This window comes from Oncorhynchus masou, chromosome 5, assembly GCF_036934945.1.
Source record: "Oncorhynchus masou masou isolate Uvic2021 chromosome 5, UVic_Omas_1.1, whole genome shotgun sequence".
Lineage (NCBI taxonomy): Eukaryota > Metazoa > Chordata > Actinopteri > Salmoniformes > Salmonidae > Oncorhynchus > Oncorhynchus masou.
This window is the reverse complement of record NC_088216.1, coordinates 7,781,125-7,803,280: the sequence shown is the minus strand read 5'-3', so window position 1 is coordinate 7,803,280 and position 22,156 is coordinate 7,781,125. Positions and strand designations below refer to the sequence as shown.

The 22,156-nt window shown below is 43.6% G+C and overlaps 1 protein-coding gene and 1 long non-coding RNA gene across 2 annotated transcripts in view; both read right to left on the bottom strand.

Moving 5' to 3' along the window:
* Positions 1-22,156, bottom strand: part of LOC135525801 (uncharacterized) — a 36,030-nt gene that overhangs the window by 2,418 nt on the left and 11,456 nt on the right. Inside the window, 6 exon segments of the mRNA XM_064953685.1 lie at positions 173-436; positions 647-901; positions 1,062-1,388; positions 19,138-19,205; positions 19,405-19,528; positions 20,583-20,670. Coding sequence (XP_064809757.1) covers positions 173-436; positions 647-901; positions 1,062-1,388; positions 19,138-19,205; positions 19,405-19,528; positions 20,583-20,670 — 1,126 coding nt within the window.
* LOC135532256 (uncharacterized) lies at positions 2,090-17,547 on the bottom strand. Its single transcript, XR_010454328.1, has 5 exons — positions 17,476-17,547; positions 13,331-13,422; positions 3,030-3,107; positions 2,424-2,747; positions 2,090-2,304 (listed from the first exon to the last, which is right to left on the bottom strand). It is a non-coding gene; the product is annotated as an uncharacterized LOC135532256 (long non-coding RNA).

Sequence of the window (22,156 nt, the reverse complement as noted above, 5' to 3'; positions counted from 1 at the left end):
ATGGCATTATATAATAAACTAAAAATAAACTATAATACAGGACAGTAATGCAATACTTGTTAAGGGATCTTATAACCCAATGTATAGTTATAAACTAAGGTGTAATAAGCCAAAACATAATGATTAAAATTAGCTTGAAACATGTAGTTTTGTATTGAAGATGTAACTTTACCTGCTACAATGATCATCAGAGCTGTAGAGTTCATAGATCCTCTTCCATTCTGGGCCTCACAGTAATATTCTCCTCTGTCCTCAGAGATGATGTTAGTGATGTTGTAACTCTGTCCTGATGCTTTTGGTGAGGTTACGTTCTTCTTGTACCAGGTGTATTTGTCCACAGGTGGGTTGGCATCACTGCTGCAGGTCAGAGTCACTGAACTGCCCTCCACTATTTCACCAGAGGGACTGACTGACACTGAGGTGTTCCTTGGTCCATCTGATGTATAATACAGTGGATTTAAAAATAATTTAAATTTGATCAGGTAAAAAATATTACACAAACTTTCCACAAATGTACTTTTCCACACACTGACTTTTAGCTCCATCCTCTTATTGAAGATGATCAATTCAAGTATCATGTGGAGCCAATATCTGTCACTACAATGTTATTATACCAAACTAAAGGGTTAATCCCCCATGTACTTACATGTGACAGTGAGAGTCTCTTCAGCAGAGGGGAGATCCTCATGTCCTTCTACAGAACAGGAGTATCTGCCTGTATCCTCACTGCTGACTGAGAACAGGATATAGACAGGAGAGGAGGTGTTGCTGTTTGGTAGAGACTGTCCATTCTTATACCAACTGTAGGCTGTGATGGGGTCCAGTGTACAGTTGGTTCTACATCTCAGTGTGACATTCTCCCCCTCTGACACAGATGTAGGATCCATCTCCAACACAACATCTAGAGTAAAAGGCACCAAATCATTATTCTCCTCCTATATATGTCCTCTTATGTGAAATACTACATTCGGTATTTTTCCATCACATACCACTACTGTGTCTGTATGACTTCCCTGAATAAGGTCATTACACTAACAGATGTGAGATGAGTGACAGATTACCTGTGACAGTCAGGGAGACAGGTGAGCCAGAACCCCTTCCTCCATATGTTATGAATCTGAACCTGAACCCAGCAGAGTCACTCAATCTCAGGTCTGTGATTCTCAGGGTACAGTCACTCTCCTTATCCCCAAGGTACTCTATATGACCCTCATACCCTGGCACTGAGCTCAGATCTTCAGCCTCCATACCAGACCATTTAGTAAACCAGAAAGCTTGTTTGATCTCATGATAACTGGGATATGTGTAAGAGCAGGATATGTCCACTGTTGACCCCTTCAAAGCACAGATCTTCTGATGGGTGTAAGTCACACTCCAACACTTCTGACCTGAAATACAAGACAATATAACAACTTTATAAAATTCTTAATTACAATATCTACTGTATACATTTATGCTGTTATGTTCCCCAGCAAGAAAACGTCAAATTTAAACAAAACAAAAATGGGAATTAATAAAAGAGTCACTGACAAAGACAAAAATGAGACCAGTGGGCTCTGAAAGACACTCATGGGGGAGTCCATTGAAAATGTACTATCAACAACAACTGGAACAAAAAGACATGAGCTTCCACAACATTTACCCAAGAAGAGGCAAACAAAATAAAACCCCCCAGTTGTAACACATTCTGACTAACGAGTGACACCAATCAGGGCACCTCACCTCCAAGTGTCAATGAAAACAACAAAACAACAATGTTTAAATCATATGCTGTGAAAGTAACCAGGAAGTGACTATCAGCTTTGTAGTTTTTAAACTTTAGTAGTTATTTTTCATGGGTCTTCAGTGCTCAAAAAAAGTAGTGCAATGGTGTACAGGCTCAACAACATAATGAAAGGTATTTGGTAGTAGTAAATCCATCCATTGACTGCATTTTCATGAATTTGATTATATATCTTGAAGCCCATTCAACACTGCGTGGCAAAGCATACAGAACTAAAGCAGAAGTGGACGTCACATTCACAGCAAATTAAATAATGATCGTCTGACAACCTGAAACAAATGTTGTATGTAAAAGTCCACACTCACACACTGCAGGAGAGAGGAGATCCTCATGGCCTTTTACAGCACAGGAGTAACTGTCTGCATCACTAAAGGAGTCTGAGTCCAGGCTGGAAGTGTCCTCCTTTACTTTGTGTCCGTTCTTGTACCAGATGTAGGTGGGGTTGTCAGTCAGAGTACAGGTGGTGCTACAGGTCAGTGTCGTCCAATACTCCCCTCTTGTTCCCCCAGTCACCTTTAGATCTGTAGTTATGAAACAACAATGGAGAACATCTGTCAGTCAGCACCATTCCAAGTTCTCATTGAAAATGTAATACATCATTAGAAGTGGTAACTGTTCTCTTTATGTCAGATTACAGAACCTGTGACAGAGAGAGTGACAGCTGAGCCAGATGTCCATGAGCCTGTTGAAAATGAGAAGTAATATGATGCTGAATCCTCCTCTCTCAGGTCTGTGATTCTCAGGGTGCAGTCATTCTCCTTATTCCCACGGTACTCTATACGATCCTCATATTTAACTGGGATGTGAGTCCAGGTCAAACTCTTCCTTTTATACCATGTGGTTGCTGTGACTGTATGACCTCTGGGATATGTGTAAGAGCAGGATAGATCCACTGTTGACCCCTTCAAGGTACAGAAACTATTCTTGGTGTAGGTCACAATCCTGCTATTCTGACCCAGAATCACTGAAACACAGTCACACAACAAAAGGGAATCAGAATGAAGTCAAGGTCTTTCGGATCACACTGACAGTAAGGTTTGTCCACACTTTGTTGCCATAGTTGCTGAGTTGAGTGTGAATGGAAACCACAGATAAGGGTCACTCAGTGAGGTGTGAAAGATCACTTTAAATAGTTAAGTGGAGACTCCTAACAGAACACACCAGAATAACATCATGATTCATAACCTTTTAGAAATGTCTGTAGATTGATACATAGAGCAACTAAAACATAAGAATGAGACCATACCTGCTACAGACCAGAGAAAGACCACCAACACACTTCCTGCTGTTCTCAAGGCCATTGTTGCATCTCCCACCCTGCAGTCTTAGAAACATAAACAACAACTCACTCTATAGCTGGTGAATAACTCCACCTGATACATTGAAGTAGAAACTGTAAATGGGGTACAGGGCCTCATTACTGAAAATGAACCAGGCTCATATTGTGTTGTGTTGTATTGTGCTATATGATTGTCTATGTGAATACTGTCAGTATGTAATGTGTGTGACGAGTTGCATGTCTGTCTACATCTGTCTATTTAAGCTGACATGATGTATGATGCAAAAATAATTTCCTAATGTATACAACAGTCATCATCATTATAAACAACAACAATCACTAATTGAATAAATCTGTAGTACTGTAAACACATATTTCTGACCACAAGGTTCAATGATAGGAGCTACCTCCAAGCTGTGAGGCTAAACAGCAAGTGACTCACAAACATGCACACCCAAACACACCCCCAAACACACACCCACAGACACACACACACACACACACACACACACACACACACACACACACACACACACACACACACACACACACACACACACACACACACACACACACACACACACACACACACACACACACACACACACACACACACACACACCCAAACACACAGACAGACAGACAGACAGACAGACAGACAGACAGACAGACAGACATACCAGCCTTCGCTTTGGCAAATTTGGTAAATGTTGCTTGTTGTCCTGCTTTTTCCTGAGTACTTTATTATTTTATGACATTTCAGTAGTTCTAAACCTGCAACTGCCTCCTGACTCTCTACACTTGTGACTGTGTGAGTGGCCGAGACGGACACATTTCAGTGCCACCAGCTTGCACCTCCACCCAGGCTGTCCAAGCATCACGAGGGGCTGGTATTTAAGACCTGCTCTATGTTGATGTTAAATGGGTAGCCCACTTCAACAATTAGTACCTCCCCCTGCACCCCCCCAACAACAATATCTGGAGTATTTGGCACACAGGAAAACACATCATAATCAACATTAAACCAGCTTCAAATCAAATTGTTTTTGTCACATGTGCCGAATACAACAGGTGTAGACCTTACAGTGAAACGCTTACTTACAAGCCATTAACTAACAATGCAGTTTTAAGAAAAATACAACAATTTTTGTTTTTGTTTTTAAAGTAACAAATAATTAAGAGCAGCAATAAAATAACAATAGCGAGGCTATATACAGGGGGTAAAGGTACAGTGTCATGTCTTATTATGTCTGTTCCTGTCCTTTCTCTTCACTCTGTCTCTCTCTACTGGTCTTATTAGGTTACCTTCTCTTTCTCTCCTTCTCCAGCTGTTCCTCATCTCCCCTAACTACCTCGTTCACCCTTTCCCCACCTGTTCCCTTTTTTCCCTCTGATTAGGTCTCTATTTCTCTCTCTGTTCCTGCTACTTTCGGTGTCAGATTCTCGTTTGTGTTTCTCATGCCAGAAGCAAGCTATCGTCTCGTTTGCTTCCTCCTAGTCCTATCCTGTCGGAGTCTGCCTGGCAGGTGCATCCTGTACTCTACTAACTATCTTTTGTTTGCACCGTGTCCAGTTCATCATATGCTACGTGTGATCAGCTACCACCGTTCCTCTGTGACCCGCACCGACCCAGAGCGACCTGCAGCCTGTCGCCGCTACCCAGCTATTCATCAGAGGGACTTTATGTTTCATTTGTCACCCTCTCTGCGGGTATTCTATTGTGCCATTGACAACGTCGGAAGAGGATCTATGCCATTCCTGTTTTTTCATTAAAAGAACTCTGTTTCTGTTAAAACCGCTTTTGGGTCTTCACTCAAGTACATAACAGAAGAATCTGACCAAGAATGGACCCAGCGGCTCCGGACCCTTTTCACTCCGCCGTCGAGATCCAGGGAGCGATGCTAGGCAGACACGAGGAGGAATTGTCTGCTGCTCGACATGCCGTTGAGACCCTGGCCGTCCAAGTCTCCGACCTCACAAGACAGGTTCACCAACTCCACCTCGATTCACCGCCCACTTCCAGGGTTTCCGAGTCTCCGGAGCCCAGGATCAATAACCCGCCGTGTTACTCTGGGGAGCCCACTGAGTGCCGCTCATTCCTCACTCAGTGTGATGTGGTGTTCTCTCTCCAGCCCAACACTTACTCCAGGAGCACAGCCCGCATCGCCTACGTCATTTCTCTCCTTACCGGACGGGCGCGTGAGTGGGGCACGGCAATCTGGGAGGCGAGGGCTGAGTGTATTAACCAGTATCAGGACTTTAAGGAGGAGATGATACGGGTTTTTGACCGTTCTGTTTTTGGGGAAGAGGCTTCCAGGGCCCTGTCTTCCCTATGTCAGGGGAATCGATCCATAACGGATTATTCTATTGAGTTTCGCACTCTCGCTGCCTCTAGTGACTGGAACGAGCCGGCTTTGCTCGCTCGTTTTCTGGAGGGTCTCCTCGCCGAGGTTAAGGATGAGATTCTCTTCCGGGAGGTTCCTTCCAGTCTGGACTCCTTAATAGCTCTCGCTATTCGCATAGAGCGACGGTTTGATCTTCGTCGCCGAGCTCGTGGAAAGGAGTTCGCGTTCTCCGTTGCCCCCCTCTCCGCATCACTGCCACCTGCCGCATCACTGCCACCCTCCTCCGCCGGCTCGGATGCTGAGCCTATGCAGCTGGGGGGTATCCGCATCTCGGCCAAAGAGAAGGAACGGAGAATCACCAACCGCCTCTGTCTCTACTGCGGCTCCGCTGGTCATTTTGTCACCTCATGCCCAGTAAAAGCCAGAGCTCATCAGTAAGAGGAGGGCTACTGGTGAGCGCAACTACTCAGGTCTCTCCTTCAAGATCCTGCACTACCTTTCCGGTCCATCTCCGCTGGACCGGTTCATCTGCTTCCTGCAGTGCCTTGATAGACTCTGGGGCGGAGGGCTGTTTTATGGACGAGACCTGGGCTCGGGAACATGACATTCCTCTCAGACAGTTAAGGGATCCCACGGCCTTGTTCGCTTTAGATGGTAGTTCTCTCCCCAAGATTCAGCGTGAGACGCTGCCTTTAACCCTCACTGTCTCTGGTAATCATAGCGAAACCATTTCTTTTTTAATTTTTCGTTCACCTTTTACACCTGTTGTTTTGGGTCATCCCTGGCTAGTTCGCCATAACCCTTCTATTAATTGGTCTAGTAATACTATCCTATCCTGGAATGTTTCTTGTCATGTGACCTGTTTAATGTCTGCTATCCCTCCTGTTTCCTCTGTCTCTTCTTCACAGGAGGAGCCTGGTGATTTGACAGGGGTGCCGGAGGAGTATCACGATCTGCGCACGGTGTTCAGTCGTTCCAAGGCCACTTCTCTCCCTCCACACCGGTCGTATGACTGTAGTATTGATCTCCTTCCGGGAACTACTCCCCCGGGGTAGATTATACTCTCTGTCGGCTCCCGAACGTAAGGCTCTCGAGGATTATTTGTCTGTATCGCTCGACGCCGGTACCATAGTCTCCTCCTCCTCTCCCGCCGGAGCGGGGTTTTTTTTTGTTCAGAAGAAGGACGGGTCCCTGCGCCCATGCGTGGATTATCGAGGGCTGAATGACATAACAGTTAAGAATCGTTATCCGCTTCCTCTTATGTCTTCAGCCTTCGAGATCCTGCAGGGAGCCAGGTTTTTCACCAAATTGGACCTTCGTAACGCCTACCATCTCGTGCGCATCAGGGAGGGGGACGAGTGGAAGACGGCGTTTAACACTCCGTTAGGGCACTTTGAATACCGGGTTCTTCCTTTCGGCCTCGTTAACGCTCCAGCTGTCTTTCAGGCACTAGTTAACGACGTCCTGAGAGACATGCTGAACATTTTTGTTTTCGTTTACATGGACGATATCCTGATTTTTTCACCGTCTCTCCCGATTCATGTTCAGCACGTGCGACGCGTCCTCCAGCGCCTTTTGGAGAACTGTCTTTATGTGAAGGCTGAGAAGTGCACTTTTCATGCCTCCTCTGTCCCTTTTCTCGGTTCCGTTATTTCCGCTGAGGGCATTAAGATGGATCCCGCTAAGGTCCAGGCTGTCATTGATTGGCCCGTTCCTAAGTCACGCGTCGAGCTGCAGCGCTTTCTTGGCTTCGCGAATTTCTATCGTCGTTTCATCCGTAATTTCGGTCAGGTGGCAGCTCCCCTCACAGCCCTTACTTCTGTTAAGACGTGCTTTAAGTGGTCCGTTTCCGCCCAGGGAGCTTTTGATCTTCTCAAGAATCGTTTTACATCCGCACCTATTCTTGTTACACCTGACATCTCTAGACAGTTTGTTGTTGAGGTTGACGCGTCAGAGGTGGGCGTGGGAGCCATTCTTTCTCAGCGCTCCCTCTCTGACGGCAAGGTCCATCCTTGCGCGTTTTTTTCTCATCGCTTATCGCCGTCAGAACGTAATTATGATGTTGGTAATCGCGAACTGCTCGCCATCCGCTTAGCCCTAGGCGAATGGCGACAGTGGTTGGAGGGGGCGACCGTTCCTTTTGTCGTTTGGACTGACCATAGGAACCTTGAGTACATCCGTTCAGCCAAACGACTTAATGCGCGTCAGGCTCGTTGGGCTCTGTTTAGTCGCTCGTTTCGAGTTCGTTATTTCTTATCGTCCGGGCTCAAAAAACACCAAGCCTGATGCTTTATCTCGTCTCTTCAGTTCTTCTGAGGTCTCCACCGACCCCGAGGGGATTCTCCCTGAGGGGCGTGTTGTCGGGTTGACTGTCTGGGGAATTGAGAGGCAGGTAAAGCAAGCACTCACTCACACTCCGTCGCCGCGAGCTTGTCCTAGGAACCTTCTGTTCGTTCCCGTTCCTACTCGTCTGGCCGTTCTTCAGTGGGCCCACTCTGCCAAGTTAGCCGGCCACCCCGGCGTTCGGGGTACGCTCGCTTCCATTCGCCAGCGTTTCTGGTGGCCCACTCGGGAACGTGACGCGCGTCGATTTGTCGCTGCTTGTTCGGTCTGCGCGCAGACTAAATCTGGGAACTCTCCTCCTGCCGGCCGTCTCAGACCGCTTCCCATTCCCTCTCGACCGTGGTCTCACATCGCTTTAGATTTTATCACCGGACTGCCTTCATCAGTGGGGAAGACAGTTATTCTTACGGTTGTCGATAGATTCTCTAAGGCGGCTCATTTCATTCCTCTCGCTAAGCTCCCTTCTGCTAAGGAGACGGCTCAGATCATTATCGAGAATGTTTTCCGAATTCATGGCCTTCCGTCAGACGTCGTTTCGGACAGAGGCCCGCAGTTCACGTCTCAATTTTGGAGGGAGTTTTGCCGTTTGATTGGGGCTTCCGTCAGTCTCTCGTCCGGCTTCCATCCCCAGTCTAACGGTCAAGCCGAACGGGCCAATCAGACTGTTGGTCGCATCTTACGCAGTCTTTCTTTTCGTAACCCTGCGTCTTGGTCAGAACAGCTCCCTGGGCAGAGTACGCCCACAACTCGCTTCCTTCGTCTGCTACCGGTCTATCTCCTTTTCAGAGTAGCCTCGGGTACCAACCTCCGCTGTTCTCATCTCAGCTCGCCGAGTCCTGCGTCCCCTCCGCTCAGGCTTTTGTCCAGCGTTGCGAGCGCACCTGGAAAGGGGTCAGGTCGGCACTTTGCCGTTATAGGGCGCAGACTGTGAGGGCCGCTAATAAGCGTAGAACCAAGAGTCCTAGATATTGTTGCGGTCAGAGAGTATGGCTCTCCACTCAGAACCTTCCCCTTAAGACAGCTTCTCGCAAGTTGACCCCGCGGTTCATTGGTCCGTTCCGTATTTCTCAAGTCATTAATCCTGTCGCAGTGCGACTTCTTCTCCCGCGATATCTTCGTCGCGTTCACCCGGTCTTCCATGTCTCCTGTGTTAAGCCCGTTCTTCGCGCCCCCGCTCGTCCCCCCCCCCATCCTTGTCGAGGGCGCACCTATCTACAGGGTTCGTAAGATTTTGGACATGCGTCCTCGGGGCCATGGTCATCAGTACCTAGTGGATTGGGAGGGGTACGGTCCTGAGGAGAGGAGTTGGGTTCCCTCTCGGGACGTGCTGGACCGTTCGCTGATCGATGATTTCCTCCGTTGCCGCCAGGTTTCCTCCTCGAGTGCGCCAGGAGGCGCTCGGTGAGTGGGGGGGGTACTGTCATGTCTTATTATGTCTGTTCCTGTCCTTTCTCTTCACTCTGTCTCTCTCTACTGGTCTTATTAGGTTACCTTCTCTTTCTCTCCTTCTCCAGCTGTTCCTCATCTCCCCTAACTACCTCGTTCACCCTTTCCCCACCTGTTCCCTTTTTTCCCTCTGATTAGGTCTCTATTTCTCTCTCTGTTCCTGCTACTTTCGGTGTCAGATTCTCGTTTGTGTTTCTCATGCCAGAAGCAAGCTATCGTCTCGTTTGCTTCCTCCTAGTCCTATCCTGTCGGAGTCTGCCTGGCAGGTGCATCCTGTACTCTACTAACTATCTTGTGTTTGCACCGTGTCCAGTTCATCATATGCTAAGTGTGATCAGCTACCACCGTTCCTCTGTGACCCGCACCGACCCAGAGCGACCTGCAGCCTGTCGCCGCTACCCAGCTATTCATCAGAGGGACTTTATGTTTCATTTGTCACCCTCTCTGCGGGTATTCTATTGTGCCATTGACAACGTCGGAAGAGGATCTATGCCATTCCTGTTTTTTCATTAAAAGAACTCTGTTCCTGTTAAAACCGCTTTTGGGTCTTCACTCAAGTACATAACATACAGAGTCAATGTGCGGTGGCACCGGTTAGTCGAGGAAATTGAGGTAATATGTACTTGTAGGTAGAGTTATTAAAGTGACTTATGCATAGATAATAACAGAGAGTATTGTAGCAGCAGAGTAAAAAGAGGGGGGAATGCAAATAGTCTGGGTAGCCATCTGTTCAGGAGTCTTATGGGTTGGGGTAGAAGCTGTTCAGGAGTCTTATGGGTTGGGGTAGAAGCTGTTCAGGAGTCTTATGGGTTGGGGTAGAAGCTGTTCAGGAGTCTTATGGGTTGGGTAGAAGCTGTTCAGGAGTCTTATGGGTTGGGTAGAAGCTGTTAAGGAGTCTTATGGGTTGGGTAGAAGCTGTTAAGGAGTCTTATGGGTTGGGGTAGAAGCTGTTCAGGAGTCTTATGGGTTGGGGTAGAAGCTGTTCAGGAGTCTTATGGGTTGGGGTAGAAGCTGTTCAGGAGTCTTATGGGTTGGGGTAGAAGCTGTTCAGGAGTCTTATGGGTTGGGTAGAAGCTGTTAAGGAGTCTTATGGGTTGGGTAGAAGCTGTTAAGGAGTCTTATGGGTTGGGGTAGAAGCTGTTCAGGAGTCTTATGGGTTGGGGTAGAAGCTGTTCAGGAGTCTTATGGGTTGGGGTAGAAGCTGTTCAGGAGTCTTATGGGTTGGGGTAGAAGCTGTTCAGGAGTCTTATGGGTTGGGTAGAAGCTGTTAAGGAGTCTTATGGGTTGGGTAGAAGCTGTTAAGGAGTCTTATGGGTTGGGGTAGAAGCTGTTCAGGAGTCTTATGGGTTGGGGTAGAAGCTGTTCAGGAGTCTTATGGGTTGGGGTAGAAGCTGTTCAGGAGTCTTATGGGTTGGGGTAGAAGCTGTTCAGGAGTCTTATGGGTTGGGGTAGAAGCTGTTCAGGAGTCTTATGGGTTGGGGTAGAAGCTGTTCAGGAGTCTTATGGGTTGGGGTAGAAGCTGTTCAGGAGTCTTATGGGTTGGGGTAGAAGCTGTTAAGCAGTCTTATGGGTTGGGTAGAAGCTGTTAAGGAGTCTTATGGGTTGGGTAGAAGATGTTCAGGAGTCTTATGGGTTGGGTAGAAGCTGTTAAGGAGTCTTATGGGTTGGGTAGAAGCTGTTCAGGAGTCTTATGGGTTGGGGTAGAAGCTGTTCAGGAGTCTTATGGGTTGGGGTAGAAGCTGTTCAGGAGTCTTATGGGTTGGGGTAGAAGCTGTTAAGGAGTCTTATGGGTTGGGGTAGAAGCTGTTCAGGAGTCTTATGGGTTGGGGTAGAAGCTGTTCAGGAGTCTTATGGGTTGGGGTAGAAGCTGTTCAGGAGTCTTATGGGTTGGGGTAGAAGATGTTCAGGAGTCTTATGGGTTGGGTAGAAGCTGTTCAGGAGTCTTATGGGTTGGGTAGAAGCTGTTCAGGAGTCTTATGGGTTGGGTAGAAGCTGTTCAGGAGTCTTATGGGTTGGGGTAGAAGCTGTTCAGGAGTCTTATGGGTTGGGTAGAAGCTGTTCAGGAGTCTTATGGGTTGGGGTAGAAGCTGTTCAGGAGTCTTATGGGTTGGGGTAGAAGCTGTTCAGGAGTCTTATGGGTTGGGGTAGAAGCTGTTAAGCAGTCTTATGGGTTGGGGTAGAAGCTGTTCAGGAGTCTTATGGGTTGGGTAGAAGCTGTTCAGGAGTCTTATGGGTTGGGTAGAAGCTGTTCAGGAGTCTTATGGGTTGGGGTAGAAGCTGTTCAGCAGTCTTATGGGTTGGGTAGAAGCTGTTCAGGAGTCTTATGGGTTGGGGTAGAAGCTGTTCAGGAGTCTTATGGGTTGGGGTAGAAGCTGTTCAGGAGTCTTATGGGTTGGGGTAGAAGCTGTTCAGGAGTCTTATGGGTTGGGTAGAAGCTGTTCAGGAGTCTTATGGGTTGGGGTAGAAGCTGTTCAGGAGTCTTATGGGTTGGGTAGCCATCTGTTCAGGAGTCTTATGGGTTGGGGTAGAAGCTGTTCAGGAGTCTTATGGGTTGGGGTAGAAGCTGTTCAGGAGTCTTATGGGTTGGGTAGAAGCTGTTCAGGAGTCTTATGGGTTGGGTAGAAGCTGTTCAGGAGTCTTATGGGTTGGGGTAGAAGCTGTTCAGGAGTCTTATGGGTTGGGGTAGAAGCTGTTCAGGAGTCTTATGGGTTGGGGTAGAAGCTGTTCAGGAGTCTTATGCGTTGGGGTAGAAGCTGTTCAGGAGTCTTATGGGTTGGGGTAGAAGCTGTTAAGCAGTCTTTTGGACCTACACTAGGTGCTCCGGTACTGCTTGCCGTGCGGTAGCAGAGAACAGTAGATCAAATACTTATGTCATGCAATAAAATGCAAATTAATTACTTAAAAATCAAACAATGTGATTTTCTGGATTTTTGTTTTAGATTCCGTATCTCACAGTTGAAGTGTACCTATGAAAAAAAAAATACAGACCTCTACATGCTTTGTAAGTCGGAAAACCTGCAAAATCGGCAGTATATCAAATACATGTTCTCCCCACTGTATGTAAACAGCTACGAAAAATAAAGACGAAAACTCTCTAGGTAGATAGTGTGGTCTACAGGTTATCATGAGATACTCTACCTCAGGCAGGCAAAACCTTGAGACTTCTTTAGATATTGTGCACCAGCTGTTGTTTACAAATATACATAGACCGCCACCCTTTGTCATACCAGAGGCTGCTGTTCTATCCTGCCGATACAGTGTATAACCCACCAGCTGTGTTATTCATGTTGTCATTCAGCCACGACTCAGTGAAGCATAAGATGTTTCAGTTTTTAATGTCCCATTGGTAGGATATATGTGATTTTAGTTTGTCCAATTAATTATCCAGCGATTGCACGTTGGCTAACAGCACAGGTGGCAACTGCACATTAACCACTCGTCACAAGGCACCCGATCTTCTTCCGCAAAATCTTTTCCGTCTCTTTCTCCTACGAATGACGGGGATGAGGTCCTGTTCGGATGTCTGGAGTAAATCCCTCTCGTCCAACTCATTAAAGAGAAATTCTTCAATAAGTTCAAGGTGAGTAATCGCTGTTCTGATTTCCAGAAGTTATTTTCGGTCATAAGAGATGGTAGCAGCAACATTATGAACAAAATAAGTTAGAAACAACAAGAAAAAACTAACAAAATAGCACAGTTGGTTAATAAGAGCCCATAAAACGTCAGCCATCTTCTCCAGCGCCAACAAGGTGACCCCTTACACAAGAATGTTTATGCATGTGTGCTGTTGGTGAGACTACTGGTCTCACCTCGCTGGCTATCAGGTCAACAAGGCCGTCATGTCTAGCAATGTAGAAATCCCCCGCACACACACACACACACACACACTGCAGTATTACAATGTTTGTCTGCATGTCTTTTTTACCCTGGTTAATCATCTCATCCCTATGTAGATCAACACTCCTACACTGAGACACTTTATGAATACTGACCCGGATGTAACAACCAAAACATAACTCAAAACATAACAAGGAGTAAAATGATACATTACCCTCAAGTATGTGTCTTATGTATATATTACTAAAAACAAAGAACCAAAAAACTATATTTCAAGATATTGTCAAGTGTACTTACAGAGTGAAGTGAAGGGGAGAGGTCTTGTACAGTGAGTTAACTGTCTGGTAGTGTGTGGGAACTGCTGAAGTGTCAGTTCTGAAGTGTCAGTTCTGTGGTTGATACATATTTATAGTAGTCAGAACACAAGTAGCTGATCCAGAACTGTCCTTTCCTTCCTTTCCTTCCTCATTAACATGCATGAGGACCAGAACATCATGTCAGAGAACGGAGGTTACTGTATTAGAGAGGGTCCTACGTTTCTATAATGGACTAAATGTTCCCCAAATCCACTTTTATTTAAATACAGAACCATGTTAACAATATGTTGACTATTCTATATGGAATTTTTATAATATCTTAGAATGTGTTGCCTTGTCCCTCTGAGTTCTACATGGAACAGGTCAAAGTTCCATTTACATTTGGTCAGTTCCATGATGTCATTCATTCTATTCTACAAACACATTCAATTTACACTCCTCATCAGCTGCATCAACGTGGTACTGAAGGTTCCAGTGTTCTGGACTAGAGCTCCTCCTACTGGCATCTCAACATTACTGCACCATCCTAATAAAAATGTCCTCAATAATGTTGGGCGAATAACAACATTACAAACTGACAATACATCAGATAGAATGGTGAAACACAACACTGTCTACTTGACAAAGTCACATTGAAGCACCAAAACACTGATGTCTGTAGTACAACATGCCTCTATCATATTATGTTACACTGTTAACCCTTGTACTGGTAGTAGCATTAGTTAGCAGAGGAATCAGTATCATCATCACCATAGTCTGCTGTATTGACTGCTGCTGTCCATATACTGTATAGTCTAATGTAGCATGTTATCCATATATAGTCTAATGTAGCCTGTTATCCATATATAGTCTAATGTAGCCTGTTATCCATATATAGTCTAATGTAGCCTGTTATCCATATATAGTCTAATGTAGCCTGTTATCCATATATAGTCTAATGTAGCATGTTATCCATATGTAGTCTAATGTAGCCTGTTATCCATATGTAGTCTAATGTAGCCTGTTATCCATATATAGTCTAATGTAGCCTGTTATCCATATATAGTCTAATGTAGCCTGTTATCCATATATAGTCTAATGTAGCCTGTTATCCATATATAGTCTAATGTAGCCTGTTATCCATATATAGTCTAATGTAGCCTGTTATCCATATATAGTCTAATGTAGCCTGTTATCCATATATAGTCTAATGTAGCCTGTTATCCATATATAGTCTAATGGTAGCCTGTTATCCATATAGTCTAATGTAGCCTGTTATCCATATATAGTCTAATGTAGCCTGTTATCCATATATAGTCTAATGTAGCCTGTTATCCATATATAGTCTAATGTAGCCTGTTATCCATATATAGTCTAATGTAGCCTGTTATCCATATATAGTCTAATGTAGCCTGTTATCCATATATAGTCTAATGTAGCCTGTTATCCATATATAGTCTAATGTAGCCTGTTATCCATATATAGTCTAATGTAGCCTGTTATCCATATATAGTCTAATGTAGCCTGTTATCCATATATAGTCTAATGTAGCCTGTTATCCATATATAGTCTAATGTAGCCTGTTATCCATATATAGTCTAATGTAGCCTGTTATCCATATATAGTCTAATGTAGCCTGTTATCCATATATAGTCTAATGTAGCCTGTTATCCATATATAGTCTAATGTAGCCTGTTATCCATATATAGTCTAATGTAGCCTGTTATCCATATATAGTCTAATGTAGCCTGTTATCCATATATAGTCTAATGTAGCATGTTATCCATATGTAGTCTAATGTAGCCTGTTATCCATATGTAGTCTAATGTAGCCTGTTATCCATATATAGTCTAATGTAGCCTGTTATCCATATATAGTCTAATGTAGCCTGTTATCCATATATAGTCTAATGTAGCCTGTTATCCATATATAGTCTAATGTAGCCTGTTATCCATATATAGTCTAATGTAGCCTGTTATCCATATATAGTCTAATGTAGCCTGTTATCCATATATAGTCTAATGTAGCCTGTTATCCATATATAGTCTAATGTAGCCTGTTATCCATATATAGTCTAATGTAGCCTGTTATCCATATATAGTCTAATGTAGCCTGTTATCCATATATAGTCTAATGTAGCCTGTTATCCATATATAGTCTAATGTAGCCTGTTATCCATATATAGTCTAATGGTGCCTGTTATCCATATATAGTCTAATGTAGCCTGTTATCCATATATAGTCTAATGTAGCCTGTTATCCATATATAGTCTAATGTAGCCTGTTATCCATATATAGTCTAATGTAGCCTGTTATCCATATATAGTCTAATGTAGCCTGTTATCCATATATAGTCTAATGTAGCCTGTTATCCATATATAGTCTAATGTAGCCTGTTATCCATATATAGTCTAATGTAGCCTGTTATCCATATATAGTCTAATGTAGCTTGTTATCCATATATAGTCTAATGTAGCCTGTTATCCATATATAGTCTAATGTAGCCTGTTATCCATATATAGTCTAATGTAGCCTGTTATCCATATAGAGTCTAATGTAGCCTGTTATCCATATATAGTCTAATGTAGCCTGTTATCCATATATAGTCTAATGTAGCCTGTTATCCATATATAGTCTAATGTAGCCTGTTATCCATATATAGTCTAATGTAGCCTGTTATCCATATATAGTCTAATGTAGCCTGTTATCCATATAGAGTCTAATGTAGCCTGTTATCCATATATAGTCTAATGTACCCTGTTATCCATATATAGTCTAATGTAGCCTGTTATCCATATATAGTCTAATGTAGCCTGTTATCCATATATAGTTTCATGTTGTGGTGAAATCCTGCACAGATCCTTCACTGTGCGCTGCCACTTTAAGAACACATCAGCAGTCAGGAAGGATGAAATAAAGCTCTTCTGGCTCTCTGTGTGGAGCTGTTGGTTGGACCACAGTGTGTGCAACTCTGCAGAAGTCCTGTTTATTTTCAGCGTGCTTAGTTGTAAAGTGTTAAGTTGATCGCCGGTGTTACCTCTCCAGGTCGTGGTTTTAAAATGCTTGTTTTTCCTGACGTTGAAGTTAGGTTCACTTTAGGTTCTTAACAGACAAACAAACTGTATGTAGGTCTACATTATTTATATCTAGGTTAACAGACAAACTGTATGTAGGTCTACATTATGTATGTCTAGATTAACAGACAAACAAACTGTATGTTGGTCTACATTATGTATATCTAGGTTAACAGACAACAAACTGTATGTAGGTCTACATTATGTATGTCAAGGTTAACAGACAAACAAACTGTATGTAGGTCTACATAATGTATGTCTAGGTTAACAGACAAACAAACTGTATGTAGTCTACATAATGTATGTCTAGGTTAACAGACAAACTGTATGAAGGTCTACATTATGTATGTCTAGGCTAACAGACAAACAAACTGTATGTAGGTCTACATTATATATGTCTAGGTTAACACACAAACAAACTGTATGGAGGTCTACATTATGTATATCTAGGTTAACAGACAACAAACTGTATGTAGGTCTACATTATGTATGTCAAGGTTAACAGACAAACAAACTGTATGTAGGTCTACATAATGTATGTCTAGGTTAACAGACAAACAAACTGTATGTAGTCTACATAATGTATGTCTAGGTTAACAGACAAACTGTTTGAAGGTCTACATTATGTATGTCTAGGCTAACAGACAAACAAACTGTATGTAGGTCTACATTATCTATGTCTAGGCTAACAGACAAACAAACTGTATGTAGGTCTACATTATATATGTCTAGGTTAACACACAAACAAACTGTATGGAGGTCTACATTATGTATATCTAGGTTAACATACAAACTGTATGTTGTTCAACATTATGTATGCCTAGGCTAACAGACAAACAAACTGTATGTTGGTCTACATTATGTATGTCTAGGCTAACAGACAAACAAACTGTATTTAGGTCTACATTATGTATGTCTAGGCTAACAGACAAACAAACTGTATTTAGGTCTACATTATGTATGTCTAGGCTAACAGACAAACAAAACAGCAATATAAAAACATTGTCATATCAGAAGTTTGAGGACTAGAAACCAATAATAATGAAAAGATAGACATCATCAAGTGTACTTACAGCGTGAGGAGAGAGAGGGGAGGTGAGCTCACTGTCCAAGCAGAGAATGAAACAGAATGCTGTGAGTTCTGTGGTTGACAGCAACTAGATGTACTGAGGGGCTGAAAGGTGCTGCAGAGCTGGCTTCCTGTCTTCATGATGCCTCTTCCTGGCAACCAACACGCCAGTGAAGGGCTTTAAGAACGGTGTGGACATCTTCATGAGGAGAGAGAGGGACTTTACAAGAAATGTCTGTCTGATATGTCATAGGCTACTTGTATTTCTTCATTGGTGGCTCCAATATGGAGAGTGGATAGATGGGTCCCTCCTGAGAGGATTGAGAAACACTAGTTCTGGTGGGGGTGCTGTTCATTCCCCAAACATGTTGCTAAAACTGTTTTTGGGTTTTAGAACACCAGTATCCATAGCATTTCTGAATAATGACATTACATTAATAATGATACTACATCTGATTTGATTAAACTGTATTTTATTATGAATGAATACACCTGATTGTCATAATAAAACAGTAAGTCATTTGTTCACTCAGCTCCCCCACATGCTGAGAGGATACAGATAGATTGTCTTTTTACATTGATGCTCTCAATCAATCATTATGTGCTCCTCATATTGTCACTTTAGTCAACTTGAATTGAATTAGTCCACTGAACATCATGTATAAAATCACTGAACTGAAGATACGGGCCTTGATCCAATATCCACAGTAGCACACTACTTGTTTCAGTTAAGGTGGTCTGGTGTGGATGTTAGAACACCGCATGGACACTGAGGGCGTTCCAGGCTGACTATATTGCAGTCAAGCTGTGTGCAGCAACCAATGGTTGTGTGCCACATCATCGATTGCGCAGTCAGGAAACGCAGGTTAACTGATATCTTAAACACAAACACCTATCCAGGCATTGTGAGATCTGGCAGGCGACTGTAATATAGTCTGCCTGGAACAGGCCCTATATTCATTTGCAATTGAATTCAAAATCAGCTCAGGCTGAGGGAGCAGGGAAAGGGAATCAGAGGAGCCCTCCTCTTCACTTTGATTGACACTTCACACACTCATACTGTATGTCCAGTGTTCTGTCTGTGCTGTGTGTCAGATGACTATAAAAGTGGTGGCACCCCACATCACCCCCATTCTGTCCAAGCTTCCTGTTCCCTTTTAAGGTAGGTACACGGTCCCTATTCCTCTACCTCAATCTTCATATTCATTATTCTGTTCTTCCTCTTCCTCCTCTTCTTCTTCCCTCTGTTATATCCGGACGATGCGAGGTGTTCAGGGTGGTCAGTGGGTCACGGTGGTCAGGGTAGTCTGGGTGGTCTGGGTGGTCAAGGTAGTTTGGTTGGTCTGGGTAGTCAGGGTGGTCAGGGAGGTCAGGGTGGTCTGGGTGGTCAGGGTGGTCAGGGTAGTCTGGGTGGTCAGGGTAGTCAGGGTAGTCTGGGTGGTCAGGGTAGTCAGGGTGGTCAGGGTAGTCTGGGTGGTCAGGGTAGTCTGGGTGGTCAGGGTAGTCAGGGTAGTCTGGGTGGTCAGGGTAGTCAGGGTAGTCTGGGTGCTCAGGGTGGTCAGGGTAGTCAGGGTCGTCAGGGTGGTCAGGGTGGTCAGTCTGGGTGGCCATGGTTTCCTGTCTCTTCCTCTATGGTCAGGCTTGTGTTTGATGCTCCATTTGTCACCATACAGGCAGCCAGTGGTCCTCCAGAAGAAACACTCATCACCATTAATGGGAGCCATCCTCCTGGTCCTGGGAAAGACAAACAAACAGTATGAAAACACAAGCACCTCCACGCAAGTGCTCCCATCCCCACCTTCTGTCAGTTATCTGTAATTTTGTACAATTCATGGCCCATAGATTAGTAGCAATTTAGAATACAACATTATAAATGCTTATATATGTTTATAATATATAGTTGATGTTTGGACAGATAGTCGGATGTCCTTACCCTGTGGCGGCGTACTGGGAGGCTGAGGAGGTGTTGAGGTCTCGGTAGGAGGTTGGTCCTCTGAGGAGAGGACCTAGCGGTCTGGGTACCAAATCACCAGTCTGGTGCTCTCCAGCTCCACCACCTGGACAGTAGGACAAACCGCATCCACTGTCAAAATGCATACAACATCATCCACTGTCAAAATACAAACAACATCATCCACTGTCAAAATACATACAACATCATCCACTGTCAAAATACATACAACACATCCACTGTCAAAATACATACAACATCATCCACTGTCAAAATACATAGAACATCATCCACTGTCAAAATACATACAACATCATCCACTGTCAAAATACATAGAACATCATCCACTGTCAAAATACATACAACATCATCCACTGTCAAAATACATACAACATCATCCACTGTCAAAATACATACAACATCATCCACTGTCAAAATACATAGAACATCATCCACTGTCAAAATACATACAACATCATCCACTGTCAAAATACATACAACATCATCCACTGTCAAAATACATACAACATCATCCACTGTCAAAATACAAACAACAGCACCCACTTTCAAAATACATACAACATCATCCACTGTCAAAATACATTCAACATCATCGACTGTCAAAATACAAACAACAGCATCCACTGTCAAAATACAAACAACAGCATCCACTTTCAAAATACATACAACATCATCCACTGTCAAAATACATACAACATCATCCACTGTCAAAATACATACAACATCATCCACTGTCAAAATACATACAACATCATCCACTGTCAAAATACATACAACATCATCCACTGTCAAAATACATACAACAGCAGCCACTGTCAAAATACATACAACATCATCCACTGTCAAAATACATACAACAGCAACAGCAGCCACTGTCAAAATACATATAACAGCAGCCACTGTCAAAATACATTAAATGGAACCAATATCATAGTCCCAAAAGTTCAAGGAACCAATAACAGAGTCAAAAAGTACAATGGAACCAATAGCCTAGTCCCAATAGTACAAGCATTGTCACAATAGTACAAAGGAACCAATAGCATATTCCCAAAAGTACAATCTCCTTTTTTTCAAGCTAAATAATTGAAAGCACATCTCACATAGTAAAATGCATTTGACAGCATTATGTTTCATCCCACCACTCACCTGGAGCCTCTCCAAGGCGAGAGCAGCCATGTTGGTATTCTTGATGTTGACAAAGCTGTGAACTGTGATGCTCTCTATGATCTGTACTGTAGGTGAGGGGAGATATAATTAGAATGTAGAACTCTGATACTCTCTATGTTCTGTACTGTAGCTGAGGGGAGATACAATTAGAATGTAGAACTGTGATGCTCTCTATGTTCTGTACTGTAGGTGAGGGGAGATATAATTAGAATGTGGAACTCTGATACTCTCTATGTTCTGTACTGTAGGTGAGGGGAGATACAATTAGAATGTAGAACTCTGATACTCTCTATGTTCTGTACTGTAGGTGAGGGGAGATATAATTAGAATGTAGAACTCTGTTACTCTCTATGTTCTGTACTGTAGCTGAGGGGAGATATAATTAGAATGTAGAACTGTGATGCTCTCTATGTTCTGTACTGTAGGTGAGGGGAGATACAATTAGAATGTAGAACTGTGATGCTCTCTATGTTCTGTACTGTAGGTGAGGGGAGATATAATTAGAATGTAGAACTGTGATGCTCTCTATGTTCTGTACTGTAGGTGAGGGGAGATATAATTAGAATGTAGAACTGTGATGCTCTCTATGTTCTGTACTGTAGGTGAGGGGAGATATAATTAGAATGTAGAACTGTGATGCTCTCTATGTTCTGTACTGTAGGTGAGGGGAGATATAATTAGAATGTAGAACTGTGATGCTCTCTATGTTCTGTACTGTAGGTGAGGGGAGATAGAATTATAATGTAGAACTGTGATGCTCTCTATGTTCTGTACTGTAGGTGAGGGGAGATATAATTAGAATGTGGAACTCTGATACTCTCTATGTTCTGTACTGTAGGTGAGGGGAGATACAATTAGAATGTAGAACTGTGATGCTCTCTATGTTCTGTACTGTAGGTGAGGGGAGATATAATTAGAATGTAGAACTGTGATGCTCTCTATGTTCTGTACTGTAGGTGAGGGAGATAGAATTAGAATGTACTGGGGAGGGGAGGGTCCATCACTGAACTGTGATACTCTCTATGTTCTGTACTGTAGGTGAGGGGAGATACAATTAGAATGTAGAACTGTGATACTCTCTATGTTCTGTACTGTAGGTGAGGGGAGATACAATTAGAATGTAGAACTGTGATACTCTCTATGTTCTGTACTGTAGGTGAGGGGAGATATAATTAGAATGTAGAACTCTGATACTCTCTATGTTCTGTACTGTAGGTGAGGGGAGATAGAATTAGAATGTAGAACTCTGATACTCTCTGTGTTCTGTACTGTAGGTGAGGGGAGATATAATTAGAATGTAGAACTCTGATACTCTCTATGTTCTGTACTGTAGCTGAGGGGAGATATAATTAGAATGTGGAACTCTGAAAGTCATCCTGTAAGTCTCTGGATAAGAGCGTCTGTTGACTAACATGTAGTTAGAGATGCAGATACAGAACTAAAACAGATGGGGCATGATGGTCATACGTTTTGAAAAGGTCCAATATGTGTTTCTCAGTGAGGTCCATGGTGACGTTCCCCACCCAGAGACAGGGACAGGGGGACC